General features: G+C 46.1%; 1 protein-coding gene across 4 annotated transcripts in view; it reads left to right on the top strand.

The window, feature by feature from the left end:
* The window catches only part of SLC37A2 (solute carrier family 37 member 2), a 926,772-nt gene that overhangs the window by 617,542 nt on the left and 293,463 nt on the right, over positions 1–15,767 (top strand). For all 4 annotated transcript variants that reach the window (XM_086957324.1, XM_086957323.1, XM_086957320.1 and 1 more), the window contains one exon: positions 12,515–12,577. In XM_086957324.1, coding sequence (XP_086813450.1) covers positions 12,515–12,577 — 63 coding nt within the window. The remainder of the gene's footprint in view (positions 1–12,514; positions 12,578–15,767) is intronic.

Here is a 15,767-nt window from a genome sequence, read left to right as displayed (position 1 = left end):
AACTCTCCTCATGCTCCAGCAGGTACATTAATCACTGGCATTATCTTGATACTTTTATTGTTGTTGGAAAGCTGCTAATTATACAAGAAACTTTTCTGTGCTTTTAAAACTGTTGCCTACGGACCCCCTGGAATTGTGTCACGGACCCCTGGGGGTCCGCGGACCCCAGTTTGGGAAACACTGCCCTAGACTATCGCAATTTATCGCGGATATTGAGCTTTATTTAAGGAGTAGCTTGAGTATCTCTGTCAAACTAACAGCTCCTTTGGTTATTTTTGGATGTGACGAAAGTACGACATATCAGGGATCTGAATCTGAGGAAGGATTCATCTTTATTTGCATGTCGGCATATCGTTCTTACATCACATCTCAATGGCTGGACGAAGATCCACCAAATTTTATTACATGGCAAACTAAACTACTGTCTATGTACCATCTTGAGATAGCATTATATAAAATTAAGGGCATTAAGAAGAAAACGTATGGGCTCAAAATATGGTCTCCGCTAGCTAATTGGTTGGACTTGTAAGGAAAATTGTTGGTGAAAGTAATGTATATGGTATTTCTTTTTTTATTTACTCTTTCTTCTTTCTTTTTTGCTGTTACTTTATGAATCTATGATTTGAAGTAATGGATAAGATACTGTTTAATTTTTAATGGAATTATGGCAAAAAATGTGCTTTTGTTCTTTACTGTCTGTAAGCTGTCATAAAATTCTATAAATAAAAAAAATAAAAAAGAAGAAAGAGCCTGGAGCTCACTCACTCTTCTGGCAGAGGTGGTAGCTACCAGGAAAGCTGTCTTTAGAGTGAGAAGACGTAAGGGCAGTTATGAAGAGGCTCAAAGGGAGCATCCATCAGATAGGTCAAGACAAGATTTAAGTCCCATTGAGGCATTATGAAAGGCACAGGAGGAAAAGTGTCTGTAATGCCCTTCAGGAAGCGATTAACAACTGGGGTCTTAAAAAGAGAAGGCAGATCTGGAAACCTTAGAAATGCGGAAATGGCCGAAAGATAACCCTTGATAGTGCCCAGAGCAGTGCCCTGCTGGGCCAAAGAGAGAAGGAACAGAAGGACCGCAGCAGGAGGGGCATAAATGGGATCCACAGCCTTTACTGTGTACCATGCCACAAATTTGTTTCACCTGCAGGCGTATACCGTCTAAGTGGAGGAATGCCTGGCTGCCAGAATGACATCACAGACTTCGGGAGGAAGGTCGAAAGCTGTCAACTGTCGCCGCTCAATCTCCACGCAGGGAGGTGGGGGCTGGACAGGTCCGGGTGGAGGACCATCCCCTGCTGCTGCGACAGAAGATCTTCCAGAAGAGGCAGTCGGATAGGGGGATCGATTGCCATGCTGAGTAGCTTGGGATACCAGTATCTTTGTGCCCAATCCGGAGCCACAAGGATGACTTGGGCCCGTCGTGCCAAATCTTCTTCAGCACTCTGGGCAGAAGTGGTATAGGCGGAGAGGTGTACAACAGACCGCAGCTCCACTCGTGACGAAAAGCGCCGCAGAGCGAGTGCTGCCTTGGAAATTCCAACGCGCAGAACTGATGACATTGCGCATTCTCTTCGGTGGCGAATAGATCTAACCAAGGCTCTCCCCACTGCAGAAAGAGACTGTGAGAAGTTGGCCTGATATGTGGTGTCCACTATTCTAGTGGGCACTCTGTATCAGTCCAAACCACCCTTATGGTGATGGTTGTAAAGTCAACCTTATAGACCAGCTATCCTAGTGGTAGCATGGACAAAGCAGTCTTAGGCTAAACTCAAGAGGGAATGTGAAGCCAGCTGTTTTACCATATGTAACCCCTTTAATACCAAATGAAAGGACACCACAGAGGTTATATATAAAATATATATGTATTAATTACTAACACAACCCCTCTGAACTCTTTATGAGGTCAGAGGCACAAGCACATAACAAGATACTCAATTATCATACAATAAGTTGCACAATATACAGTAGAGCCCTAGGGGCACGTAAAACCATGTACTAAAATAGTGGTATAAGAACCACGTCACGAACAAGGAATAGGCCTAAGGCCTACGGAATCGCTGGGGCTATGCTGTACTACCAAAGGATAGGAAGCAGGAGGCCCACGGGAGGCGTGTGCAGTGTCTTAACACACACGCGAGTTACCATAGAGTTCTAATGGGAACGAAAGAAATGGAAACTAGTTCTTTTAGGACACTTCCAGATGGACTAGGAGAAAGCTACTGAAAACTAGGACACTAGGATAGTTAATACCTGCAGGAGCACCAGAGTACTCGCGTTACCTCACCCACAGGAAGCGGGTGCATAGGTGTCCAAGTGTGTCTGGTTTCGTCGCTGAATCCTCTGGAGCCTTGGAGAAAGATGCTGCAGGCGACCACGAGAGAAGTGTCTGGTTGGATCAAAGGGCGGATCGAGGATGAAGAGTACCTGAAAGCAGAGGGGACAGAGTCTGGGTCACTAGCCAGTGACCAGGAAGGAACCAGGCGATTTCGTAAAGCAATCAGGTGATGCCGTGAAGCTTGTCTTTGCAGCCACGTGTACCAGGAGGTGTCGACGATGACCAGGAGCTGGGCATGGACTTTCCCACGAAGGATCTCGCTGTCGGCGGTGTTGGCTTCCGGATAGGAGTCAACAAGCCTTGGCAAAGGCAACCCACGCAGGAATCGAAGATGGCTTCTAGTGCAGACCAGCAAGGTCTGCAGGGCTTCTCCTTTTCAGGGAAGCAAGGGCCAGCCTGGAGCAACCAGACCAGGGGTGTAGATTCGTAGGTTCATCATCACAGAGGCCACTAACCAACGGGCAAGTGACTGGACAGACGCGTCGAGCACAAAAACACTAGAAGACCCCAAGCGGCACTCGTGGAGTGCGGAGGGCTGTGCGTCGGTGTAGAGGGTGCTCGGGGCTGGGGCTTCTCAATCCCCAATGCACAGCTTCAAGGGTGCCTCGGGAGCTGCACAAGTAGCAAGGTGCAGGTTTTTCAAGATGGCCGGTCCCACGTCTCTCAGCTTTGCTGTAGCTGTGGATCGGGCTCAAGGAAGTCTGGAAGTCTGGTCTTGTCAGGCTCTGTGATCTGGCTCCGGCAGGAGCATCGACAAAGCAAACCGCAGATAGCTGGATGGTGCCTGTTTGCACAGGGTGGTCACTCCTTGACCACAAGAGAGATTCTTCAGTCTTCTAGTTGCAATAGAATGTCGAAGGTCCAGAGTTTCGTTTCAAGTTTCAGTTCAGGATAAATCTAAAGTCTCTTGACTCAGGTCCTACCTATATACCAATCTGAGGGGCTGGATTACCTGCTAGGTCCCTCCTATGGGTGGGACCAGGGAAGGGGGTGGTTACACCCCTTTCCCTTTGTACAGTTTCGCGCCAGAGCTGGGTCTGAAGTGCCCCAGCAACTGGTTTCTGCCGGACTATGCATGGGACACCTTGTGTGCCCCAGGCAGTGTCTCATTTCATTCAGCCCTCCCTGCCCCAATACACTATGGCCTGTCTGGGGTGGTGCTAGCACCTCCCAAGACAGGAAACCTATTGTCCAAGCCTCCCTCGCTGGAAGGACTCCCAGCAGCAGGAGGTCAGACTTGTGTCTGTGGCAGCAGCATCCATTTTGTGATGCTGAGGCTCTGGTTAACTTTAACCGGGTTTACTAGGAACAACATGTCTTCTCCCTCTAAAAGGGTGGAACACTACCCCCGTCGCCAGAACTGGCGAAGGGTAGTATTCCAAAGCGCATGACACCTTACACATGTTTTGATAAAGCCAAACCAAAGTTAGCATTCAACCGCGAGGATGTTAATGAACTTAAGAGTATATGGTATGGCTATATCATAGAACAGCTATAAGGACATGGTTCCGAAAGATGCCGACAGGCTCAGCTCATGCTAGAACCTCATCTCACATACAACCAAGCACTCTGCCTCTAGGATTGTTAAGGCCTGCCATAGGAGTGACTTATACGTATATATGTGTCTATATGTAAAGGTAGGTATAGGGATACTACACCTAAGCAAGGGGTAATTACACGACCTTGCCCCAGCTGAGTGATCAGCCAGTTGTGTCGATGCGAATGGCCAGCCCGGGGTGGCATAATACATGCTGCAGCCCCTGGTAGGCCTTGGATGCACCTATGCCCTGGGTACCTAAGGTACACTATACAGGGGCTCATAAGGTGACCCAATATTCAATTGGAGATGTACCTAAAGTACATGGAGTCCATTTTACAGAGAGAGCAGATAGCCTGGGGCCCTGATTAGCAGGATCCCGGGCCAACTAAGTCGAAAACCAGCTAAACACTAGGCAAAAAATCTGGGGTAACCATAGTCCGGTATCCACCTTCCTATAGAGACCTTGCTCCACGTCTGAGTTCAGACGCCATTCGTGATCCATCTTGCAACTGCGGCTAAGTTTGTCCTCCCTGGCATTCAGAGAACCTGCCATGTGTTGAACCACCAAGGTAATGCCTTGATGTTCCAGCCATGTTCAGAGGTGGAGAGATTCCTGACATAGGGTCCACAATCCCACTCCGCCCTGTTTGTTGCAGTACCACATGGCGGTGGTGTGTTCCCTGAACACCTGCGCTACACTTCCCCGGACAGAGGGAAGGAATGCCTTCAGTGCAAGTCGGATCACCCGAAGCTCCAGAAGGTTGATGTGTAGCCGGGACTCCGCCAGAGACCAGAGGCCTCTGATCTCCGCCATTGACCCAATCGCGAATCCTGAGCCAACTCTGCAATTGTTGTGCAGTGCGCTCTGAGATCTAGACGTGATCGGACAGGTTGTCCTGATGCTGTGCCCACTGGAACTTCAGGTCCCACTGCAGAGCCGGAATATGCCATCTAGCATCTTGCACTAGCAGGATGCAGGAGGCCCAGGAGCCAGAGGGTCATCCTGACGGAAACCCGTGATAGAGGCCGAAAGATCGGAATCATAGCCTGAATATCTCTGACTCGCTGCTCAGAGGATAAACCCAAAACTGCATTGAATCCAGAACCGTTCTGATGAAGGGGAGCTTCTGATAGGGGCTCAAGTGCGACTTTGGCACGTTGATGGAGAACCTCAGCAAATGCTGGCAGTCGGCCACAGTCTGGGGGTTGGGGACGACTGCCTGGGGTGAGCCCATCTTCAACAACCAGTCTTCGTGATAGGGGAAGACTGGAACCCCTGATCTGCGCAGATGAGCTGCGACCACTGCCATCACTTTCGTGAACACCCGAGGAGCACTGGTAAGGCAGCATGGGAGCAAGCAAACAAAGTGCTCTTGGCCTACCGTGAACTGCAGGTAATGCCGCTGGGCCGGCAGGACAGGGATATGAAAATATGCGTCCTGCAAGTCCAGCCCTACCATCCAGTCTCCAGGGTAGAGGGCAGCTAAGACCTGAGCTAACGTCAACCTCTTGAACTTCTCCTTCCGGAGGAAGCGGTTGAAATTCCTGAGGTCTAAGATGGGACACAGGCCCTTTTCTCCTTCTTGGGTACCAGAAAGTAGTGGGAATAACAACCACGTCCTACTTCTGGCCCAGGAATGCGCTTGATAGCCCCCTTGGCCATGAGGGCCCTGACTTCCTGCTGGAGAAGCGCAAAATGATCCCCCGATATGCGGTGGAACTGAGGTGGCATGGCTGGAGGGGCAGACTCGAAGGGGAGGGAGTAGCCACTTCAGACGATTTGCAGCACCCACCTGTCCGAGGTAACGGAATGCCAGTGAGGGAGGTGATGGCAAATCCTTCCTCCCACCGACGTGGGGTGTGCCCCAAAGCTCAGACTAGGAAGGCGGGTGCTGCAGGAGCGGAGGTGGACTGACCTGCACGCTGGCCCTGTCCCGCCACGGCAGGAACTACGTCGGCGCAGAGGTTGGTTCTGCGCAGTTTCTGGCTGAACTAATGTGTCAGGGGCGCCCCTTCCGTGGCCATGAAAGGAACGAACAGCAGACGTGGTTGAGCACGTGGTGGAGAGACCTTAGGACTTGGCCGTACCCGGGAGTCCTTAAAACGCTCCAGCGCACTTTCTGCCTTATCACCAAACAGGCGAGTACCCTCGAGGGGAATGTCCATAAGAGAATTTTGTACATCCCCTGAAAAACCAGTGGACCGCAACCAGGCGTGGCGACGCAGGGCCACTGTAATGGAAATCACCCTACACAGTGAGTCTGCGGTGTCCAGTCCACACCTGATGGCGAACTTTGCTGCAACTTTTCCCTCCGCAATAGCTTGGGAAAAGCCCTGTCCGACCCTCCTCCGATCACTGAGGCAGCACCTGCGCAACCGTGTCCCACACACCGTGGGGATAGCGGGCCAAGAGGCATGCGGTGTTCACCGACCGCAGCCCTAAGCTGGCAGATGAAAACAGCTTCTTGTCGAACTGTTCCAGCTTTTTGGATTCTTTATCCGGAAGAGCGGTAGGGAATGCGCTTTGGGAAGTGGAGGCCTGGATGACCAGGCTGTCCGGGGTGGGGTGGGTGGACAGAAAAGCAGGGTCACCCGGGGTCGGGCGATGGCGCCTGGCCACATTCTTATCCACGGGGACCCCTGTGGCTGGTATAGACCAGGTGCCCATCAAGACATCAGTTAGGGCCTCATTGAACTGCAGCAGGGGCTCTAAAGATCTTGCTGCGGGCTGAAGCACCTCAGTGAGGAGATTGGTCTTGAGGGTCACTGTAGGCAGATCAAGGTCAAGTGCCCCAGCTGCTCTACGGAGCACTACAGTGTATGTAGCACCCTCCTCTGTGGCCACAGCAGGAGGAGAAAGAAACCCAGGGTCAGAGGAGAGGTCAAGGCCACCAGCATCCTCTAGCTCTTCTGTCCATTCCTGTTGCGACACGCACTGCCGTGCGAGAGGGTCCGCAGACCCCTCCCAGTCGTTCCCTTCCTCCCCTGCCCATAGAACAGGCTGCGGAGGTGGAGGAGGGACAGAGGAATACAAATTGTCGAACGGCACTGGGTGGTGCCTGTCCGGCTCCGTGTCCCAATTAGGGTCCCAACCGGGGGCAACATTTTCCAGAAAACTGGGCAAAGGCAGTGGGGGATCGAACGGAACTCACTGCGGTTTTGGGATCGGAGCTGCCGGCGCCGCCGGCAGCGCCGGCAGGGGAGCCGGCAGTAAGGGAGGGCCCTCAACGGGGACCACGGGGCCCGAAGGCGTGCCGGCGAGAGCCCGTGGCCTAAAAAGGCAGTCCATGGCTGCAAGAAAATCTTGCACCTGAGCAGGAGTCTCTGACGGACCCGAATAAGGTGGGTAGGCCGCTGGACTCACAAGCTCCAAAGGAGCCGCTGGGGTGGGACCCTCGGACCCCTCGTCCGCATCCGGAGCCGGACGGGGGGATGTCAGAGAGTGGAAACGCTTCATCAACTTCTTCTTATGACATGTCTTACCCGATTCCAAGTGTGAAGACTTCGACCCCAAGAGGCTGTGATGATGGCTCTGCGATCGGGCCCTCAATCGACCCCTCGACCTCGAACGGTGCAGAGACAACTGCCAGGCCTCCAGCAGCTTACGGGACCGCTCCGGTAAGACCTTCGGAGCCATAGCCAGACAGTCGGAACATGACCGGGAGTCATGGTCGCGATCCAGACAGTAGAGACAGACGCTATCGGGGTCGCCCATCAACATCGTACGGTGACAGGCCCCGCAGGATTTAAACCCAGTCATCCCTACGTAGCACCAGAAGTCAAAGACTCAAAAAAGGGGGAGACGAAGTCTCCAAAGTAAAGTCAGAAAGTGACTAGGGTATGTCCTCTAAACAATCTGCGCTTGCTGGCGCGGAAAAAGAAAGAACTGACGTCAGCGCGCATGGGTGGCGCCTAAGTAGTCTCCTTGATGTCATCTCGGCGCCTACGAAGTTAGTGATGGACACGGACCCGCACAACGCCACCTTCCGACACGCAGGGGTACTGCTGACGAAAACTTTCCAGATCCAGTCGGATGCCTGGGGATATTCTAAGGTAAGGAATCTATCACTAACGTGTCTCTTTCAGATACTAGAAACAGTACTCCAAGGCATCTTCGATGAAAGATCCCACACGTTTAAATGCTCTATAAGAGGGCACATCATTAAATTAATGTCCAGAAAAAGGACAAATTAAGAGAACACTACAATTGCTAGGCGCTGAAATAAAAAATAAAGAGGAGGTGTTTAGACATTCTGACAACAAATCCATACTTAAAGATATCAAGCAGTTAAAATGCACCTTTAACTCCATAGTGAGTAACAATGCCATAATCCTAGACAACTCTTACTCAGCAACAGACCCAGCAAAATGCTTGCCACCACTCTCAAATTTGACAACCTCGGCAATCAAATTACTCATATTAAGGCCCAAGGCGGTTATCGAAAATTTGAATTCAAAGAAATTCTTGAGGTCGTTAAAGAATTTTATAGGAAACTTAACATTCCACAAATGTCATGCAATAAAACAAAGTGCCTATAGTTCCTCAATTCCCTCCCTATTCCCTCAGTTTCGAAGATGATAGAGTATGCTTGAATTAGCTAAGGGAAATGGAGGAGATTATTATAGCAATAAAATCTATTTGTTCAGGGAAGGCATCAGGACTTGACGGCTGCCCAATTGTTTTTTATAAAACTATCACTTTCGCAGTCATCAGGCACCTCAAAAATACCCTTGATCACTTTGCTCTACTTAGCAAGGTCTCTGGCATGGCCTCCCAAGCCACAATAGTGGTTATTTACAAAGCGGGCAAAGATCACTTTGACCCCAATAATTTTCTTCCCATTTCTCTTCTAAATATGGAAGCTAAATTTTTGCCAAAATCTTTGCCAGCAGGCTTATTCATAACTCCCAAATGGGGTTTGTCAAAGGATGTCTTGCCAGAGACAACATTAGTATATTCTGCCATATAATATCAAAGGCCCGCTTGTCCTCACTCCTGACAACGCCACTCACATTCACTGCTGAAAAGGCTTTCGATAAAGTGTCCTGGCCTTTTCTCCACGCTGTGCTTGAATACCATAAACTTGGCAACTCATTTATTAGTAGGGTGTTGGCACGCTGCACGAATCCCATAGCAAATACTAGGATTAACTGCACCACCTCCACATATTTTGATTTACACCAATGTAGAAGACAGGGCTGTCCTCTCCCCCCCCCCCATTTTTCTATTTACTTACTAGTGACTCCTTACTCATCAACGGTGCACCTGATATCAAAGGTCTCCAGTTTGTCACTTATGTATTTAAAGCATACGTGAATGACATCCTTACCTTCTTATAGGACATTGAAAATGCTATCCAGAGTATCATCAAAAAGTCATAAGTTCTTAGGAGTCTCTGGCTATACCAAAATAAGGACAAAACTGAGGTATGTCCCTTCAGCACTCTATACCCCTATCACATTTAGGCGACTCGGGACTTGAGTGGCAGTCCAAATGTCTTAAATATCTGGGGATTTAGTTGTGCAAAACCTAATGACCACACTACTTTATAATAAATCCCAGTCAATCGCCAAAGTTAGAGATCTCCTGACTACATGATTGCCCAAATTTATCTTGTGGTGGTCAAGGCTTCAAGCGCTCAAAATATGGATCATTCCAATAGTAGATTTTCTGTCATCCATGCTACCCTAGAAACTCTTCCCCCTCCTTTTTCCAGGAAACAGATAATATCACCTCAAAGTTCCTTTGGAATGATAAAAGGATCTCATGCAAGTCCCTTAGGATGAGCTTCCCTCGAGGAGGTTGTAACCAACCGAATTGGAACCTCTACTAATCAGCTTTCCTGGTGGTTTAAGGCACTGCCTGAATAATCCCAGAAACACCAAATACCCCATTTAGGTTGAAGATTGAGCGTGACATATGTTCCTCTTTTAGTTCGCCCTCTTTTATTACAATGTCAAAATGTTTGCCAGCTCAGTCCCATTGCATACATCCGGACACTGCAAATGCGCTAAAGCCACCAGACAAACGTTTGCCGGAATCTGTTTATAATTCCAGATGGGCATCATTATGGCTCAATCCAAAAGTCTGTGCTGAAGTCACAACTGCAATTGCCCTTTTTTGAGCCTCCAAAGGTATCAGGCTAATCAAGGACCTTTACGACAAAAACAATAATCCACTCCCCCTTTTAGCACTGGCCAAAACATACAACCTCTTCAACTTAGACTCCTACAGTTTCCTAAAGAATAAAGTTAAACTCTTCAAGCTCAACCTTTCTAAACACTTGATTCTAGTGACCCGACTCCCCTTCTGGCAACACTAAAGACATATTGCCTCTAAAATTTGCACGTTTTTGCCCGACCCACAACTGTCACAGAATTCGATTTTACGCACCAAATGGTGCAAGCATTTCGACACACAGGTATTTGGCCACATCACTGTCGATAACTGGCAAAAGATTGTTAAACTCTCTATAGGCAATACAATCGCTCCCTCTCTTATACAGTCCAAATTCCTTGCAGTGAATCTCCTGCAATGGACTCCATCCAGATTGCATTAATTAAACTCATGAGAGGACAATACATTCTGAAATTGCAACTAAGAGCCGGGGTCACACCAACACGTTTCTTGACTCATTCTGGCTACCGATACAAAACCAGTTGTCAGCAATATTTAACATACCTATAGCTTTAACCTTTCCCATAGTAGTACGTGGTCCCTGAACCTCTGCAACCACTTAGACCCTAGAAGCCAACCATATGGCAGTGCTAGATCTTTGCAGTAAAAGTCATACTTTACGAATGGAAATCATTCAACCATCTATCCCATCACACAAGGTGAGCATAGGTCTCACATCTTCGAGGGGTACATTGCTTACAGTCATAAAACCAGTCTGGCCCCCAATCTCCAGTGCAGTATGGTGATCCTTCGATAACTGCAGAGAACTAAAATGTGTAAGGCCTTTCAGTGCAACCTATAACAGGTTCTCAAACCGGAATACTCACTCCTAGATACAGATATCCCTCCATGCCCTTCTCCCCAGTACTATTTCACATTTGGTTTCCCCTGACTATTAAGAGACAGTACACCATTATGATCTACATCTCGGGACAATATACACTTGCTAGATATTAAACATACAAGTCACGAAAGCCCTGGTCCCATTTGAATATGTAATCTTCGTGGCTTACTGCAAAGGTTGTTTGTAATGTGGGTACCTAGACCTGCAGCGTTCTCATACTTAAGACTTGTATATCGTATCTCCAGCTTGATTGATTTGTTTACCTAACTGTCATTGATATAGTTGTTATACGTGTATGCAGATCAACAGCACTTCACATGTAACCTGTATATCATATGCCTGGCCTTGCAAAGTCAGTTGCCCATGATATCTGACTGTATGCTCTTTTCTTTTCATAAAACAAAAAAATACTTTGGAATTGAAAAAGTCCGGGTTATTTGACAGTTGTCCTGCTATTAATGCTGACTTGTCAGAAAAAGGGTCGATGTACCAAAAGCTTTTTACCTATTCTGTTTCTTAGTGTAAATGTGAGACTACACATTGGCCAAGATTGTTATGAGCTAGCCATTTTACCAGTCAGTGAAAGATTTAGATACTGCCAAAAGATCAAATACTGTTTGATCTAACGTGTTAAGATCAAATCTAAAACATGCTTTTAAACCATGCACCCTAATCCACAAAACTGGAGGAAACAAAAGGAAGCTGAAAACATGTTTAAGTAACATCCCTAAACAGCAAAACTCAAGCATAATAAGCTTAGAACAGTCTTTCTTGCTGCTACCTTGTACAACAAAGTTGCATTTTGTTGGCCCCTTCATTAAAAAAATGAAAATTACTTATTCTATCTAACTTTGCTTTCTTCTAATAGCCTTTTAGTTTGTGGTTGTGAAGGTGTTTCAGTCGTTATATATATTGCTGTGATGAGGACGGTTTCACTTTTAGTGATATTTTGTCTGTTACGATAGGTTTAAACGTAAAGCCGTACCCTAACCATAATCAGTGATCAGATCAAAACCTGTTCCGTACAGTCTCATCGGTGCAAAGCCTTTTACTCTATACCATTTAATGCAGGAACACAGTAGTGAGGGAAAGAGACTGGATGCCAGAAGTTGGAAACCACTTGTATTTTTAGTGTAGGCTGGCAGAAGTGCAGGCAAGCTTCAGTGAATCTAGTGACCAGTATGTTCTACTTCGTCTAAAACACGAAAACCAAAGCAGTAGAAGTGAAAAAATATTGGAAGGGAGTGTGCTATACAAATTGGAAGCCATCCCTAGATTTAATGAGTCACTGGGATGGAAAAAGAGGAAGGGGTGGTAGGGGACAAATCTGCTTGTGCAAAAATGGGAGGAAATTTAGAATATGAATGTCACTGTCAGAAAAAAATGATTGTGACATCCCTGCACCGAATTTATCCAGAAGCACATTAGGTCAACATGATGCTAATGCACAGTTGGATACAAACACTGTTAGACTTTACTGAATTTGATGAGGCCAAAGATATTGGGCATTCGCAAACACAATGTATGCTAGAAGTTACCCTTATACCAGTGAATAAGGTTTGAAATGTCCTACTGTGTCACATTGTTTTCACCTCTACTTTTTTTTTTTTTACAGGACATTTTGATGCACGACAGGCTGGTGACATGTCCACTCTATTTGATGCAGGAGGAATTGCTGGTTAGTTGTTGTCTTACACATAAATGTACAATGATGAATCTTTAATTCGAAAGTCAGATAAAAAATGATAAATGTGAAGTTGGTTCTCATTGTCTATATATCGAGGGCCAGCTTTAGAGTTTGGCAGATGGGGGCCTCTGTAACAAGCGTGACGCAGTACCCTGTCTAGCAAACCAAGCGTCCATCTGTCCTATTTAGGGTCGGGGGGACTGCCAGCTTTCTGACAATGGATCCCCAGTTTGCTTCGTTGACAGAAATCTCAGACAGACTGCCCAACGGAATGGGGGTTGTTGGAGGAAAGGTAATTACACCGCCTGTCAGAATTAAGATGAATGGTGTGATGCCTTGAAACCAAACTGATGAATGGTGTGATGCCTTGAAACCAAACTGATGAATGGTGTGATGCCTTGAAACCAAACTCTCTCCCTCTTATACCTCCAAAGCTGAAGAAGGAATCCTCTCCGGTGCGCTGTTTCTCGGGTAATGCTCCTAATATTTGGAACTAGCTCCCCAAAGATTTCCTCTGCAACCCCTACTTTCCCTTTTTCAAACGCTACCTCACATCTTCTCTACTACTCAAGAACTACTTCAGTACAAATACAACCTGTTCTATGACTCGAAGAGCCTACCCTCGTATGCTAAATCCTCTGAAACAGTCATCTGACCAACTTCAGTCTCTCATCTCTCCTATCGTCATTACCATAAGGCTTTATTGTTATATTTGATTGGTGTTAATTTTCTAATATATGATTGGTGTTCATTTTCTAAAACTTTAATTATGTATGGTTTCTTCACTTTTATGTATTTTTTTACCCTCATGAATCTCCACATGTTATTCACTGTTAAACTTCGTCTCATAATATGTAAAATGCTCTGAAACCCTCTGGTCTAGTTAGCACTATATAACCCTAAAATCATAATAAATAATAATGGACCGACACCAATATATTGCCTATGGTGCATATTGTGTAGATTTACATGTATTTTGTGTTTATTTCAATTTATGAAGTCCTGTTACTGTGTTCTGAACATAGTTAGCAGAACATTTTATAAAGCTTTGTCTAAATAAACAAAATAATGAAAGTTCTATAAGTGAGGATACTTGGATTGTGTGTGTGGTGCATTTTGTATAACTTGAACATAGATATGATAGAACGGCCCCAATTAAATGGGAGCAAATATTTACTTGTAGTTTTAGTTAATATTAAAAGCAATGAATTATAAATTGTTTAACCTCTTCTAGACTGTAGTTGTCAAATGTTTATCCATGAGGACCAGAGCCTTGTAAGATTTAAGGTTTTTGTGCAGCAACAACTTATTTTGAAATTGAAACCTAATTAAACTTCATTTTAATTTTAAATAACAAAGTAAACATTATGCTGTTTATAAAGGGTCAACTTGTTCCCATTTGCAAGACGCTTTTTGGGGGTGCCATGTTACATTCTGTGGTGCACTCGTATGTGTTCCTACACTTTGTAAACAGACTGCTTCCTGCCTAGTTGAGATTATTGCTTTAAACTCCCATCTCAAACAGCCAAATATTCTCTGTCTCCATCATGGTTGTATGCACTGTGTGTGTATCTAGGGTACCTATGTTCCTATGACAATATTGGTTAGTGTTTGATTTGTGAGTGGATATGTGCGTGTCATGTTTTTAGCTAGGTACCATCTGAGAGGTTCCAAGAAATCCTGTGGCGTGGTGATCAACTGTATCTTTCTTATACATTAATCTACCAGTTCATTGCAGAAGGCCATGTCCAAAAGTCGGTCTTTATATGGGGCAATTTATTGCTTATCTAATGGTTAACGAAACTTATTTTGGCTACTAACAGCACCATAGACACAAACGTCCTGTTGCCGTTTAGGATATCTGCGTGTAACATCAGAGAGTCTGATATTATATTTGTATAACATATGTGACTAGTTCTACTATTGCTGTTCTGAAGTGTCTGACTCCAGCACAGTTTCAAGCCAGACGCAATAAATTAGTGTTTGGCATGTGGCAGCTCTTCAATTCAGGGGTTCATTTTGGACAGATCCTCGCTATTTGCTTGGCTGTGTAGTAATACTGATATATAAATTGAAATTGAATTAATCTATCAGCCTTGAAACATCAAAAAATGTTACTAGATCTGCAGGTCTAGTGACTTAAATAATCTACTTGACCTAATTGTAATGCTTTTGACCCATAAACTGGTTTCATATGATGTGATCATTGGCAATCTGTTTTATTGTTGCATAGTTAAATAAAAGCAAGTGGATACACTTCGAGAGTGCATCTCTCTAAATTGCGTTATAAGAATACAATTTTTAAAGACTAATAGAAAATCACAAAGAAAAATTGAGCAAACACCCTTCCATCGCTCAGGGCGTCCCCCGCCCTACCCAGCACCATCAGCTAAGTGAACTGTAATGTCAGGGAAGTAATATGATTCACTTAAATGAGATGCAATTTAAGTTGTCAGGTTCAGCTAAACAAAGTAGCCGCAGGTAGCGGGGAAAGGTCAATTCTTTAAATTCCTTGGTCAACAAGGTTAAGAAGGGCATCCTGATTTTTTTAAATGTATTGTCTTGTGAAGTCAGAGATAGGTTGAGTTTTTTCATCCCTAATCTGTCCTATAGGCATCTAAGCCATGCCTGGTAGGTTGGGGCAGTAGGAGACCCCCAAAGCCCCAATATGGTCTGATGTGCAGCCCCCAGGGCAATGCTGATCTAACTTCCTCTACGGGAAGTGAGTGGGAAATTGATTGGATTAGACAACCTCAATAGTGTGTACAATGGAAATCTAGGGTGTTGAGTAGAGAAGTGGTGTCACTATCGTCCAAGACTGTAGTCTGGAATGTTGTTAGTTCTGGGCAGTCCCAAAGAAGGTGTGTTAGCATTTCCTTAGCCCCGCACTGCCGCCAGCATGCTTCGCTGTGGGCCGTGTTCCCCCTGTGTAAATGCACTGGGGTTAAGTACCATTAGATGGCGATTTTTACCTCTGTTTCAGTGCTAGCTATGTTGTATGTGGTGTGTCGCGCCCAGTGGTAGGTGTCATGCCACTTCTTTAGGGAGATAAAGCAGCAAAGCTCAGGCTCCCTTGTGAAGGGGATTTATCGGCAGTCTAGGGGTCTGAAGCAGGACATATAGCTAAAAAATTAGACACTTATCTTTGTTTTTAACCAGGAGCCACCTCTTGTACGGTGTC

This window comes from Lissotriton vulgaris, chromosome 2_1 (genome assembly GCF_964263255.1).
Source record: "Lissotriton vulgaris chromosome 2_1, aLisVul1.2, whole genome shotgun sequence".
Taxonomy (NCBI): domain Eukaryota; kingdom Metazoa; phylum Chordata; class Amphibia; order Caudata; family Salamandridae; genus Lissotriton; species Lissotriton vulgaris.
The sequence above is the reverse complement of the archived record's forward strand: the minus strand, read 5'-3'. Positions and strand labels throughout refer to the sequence as shown.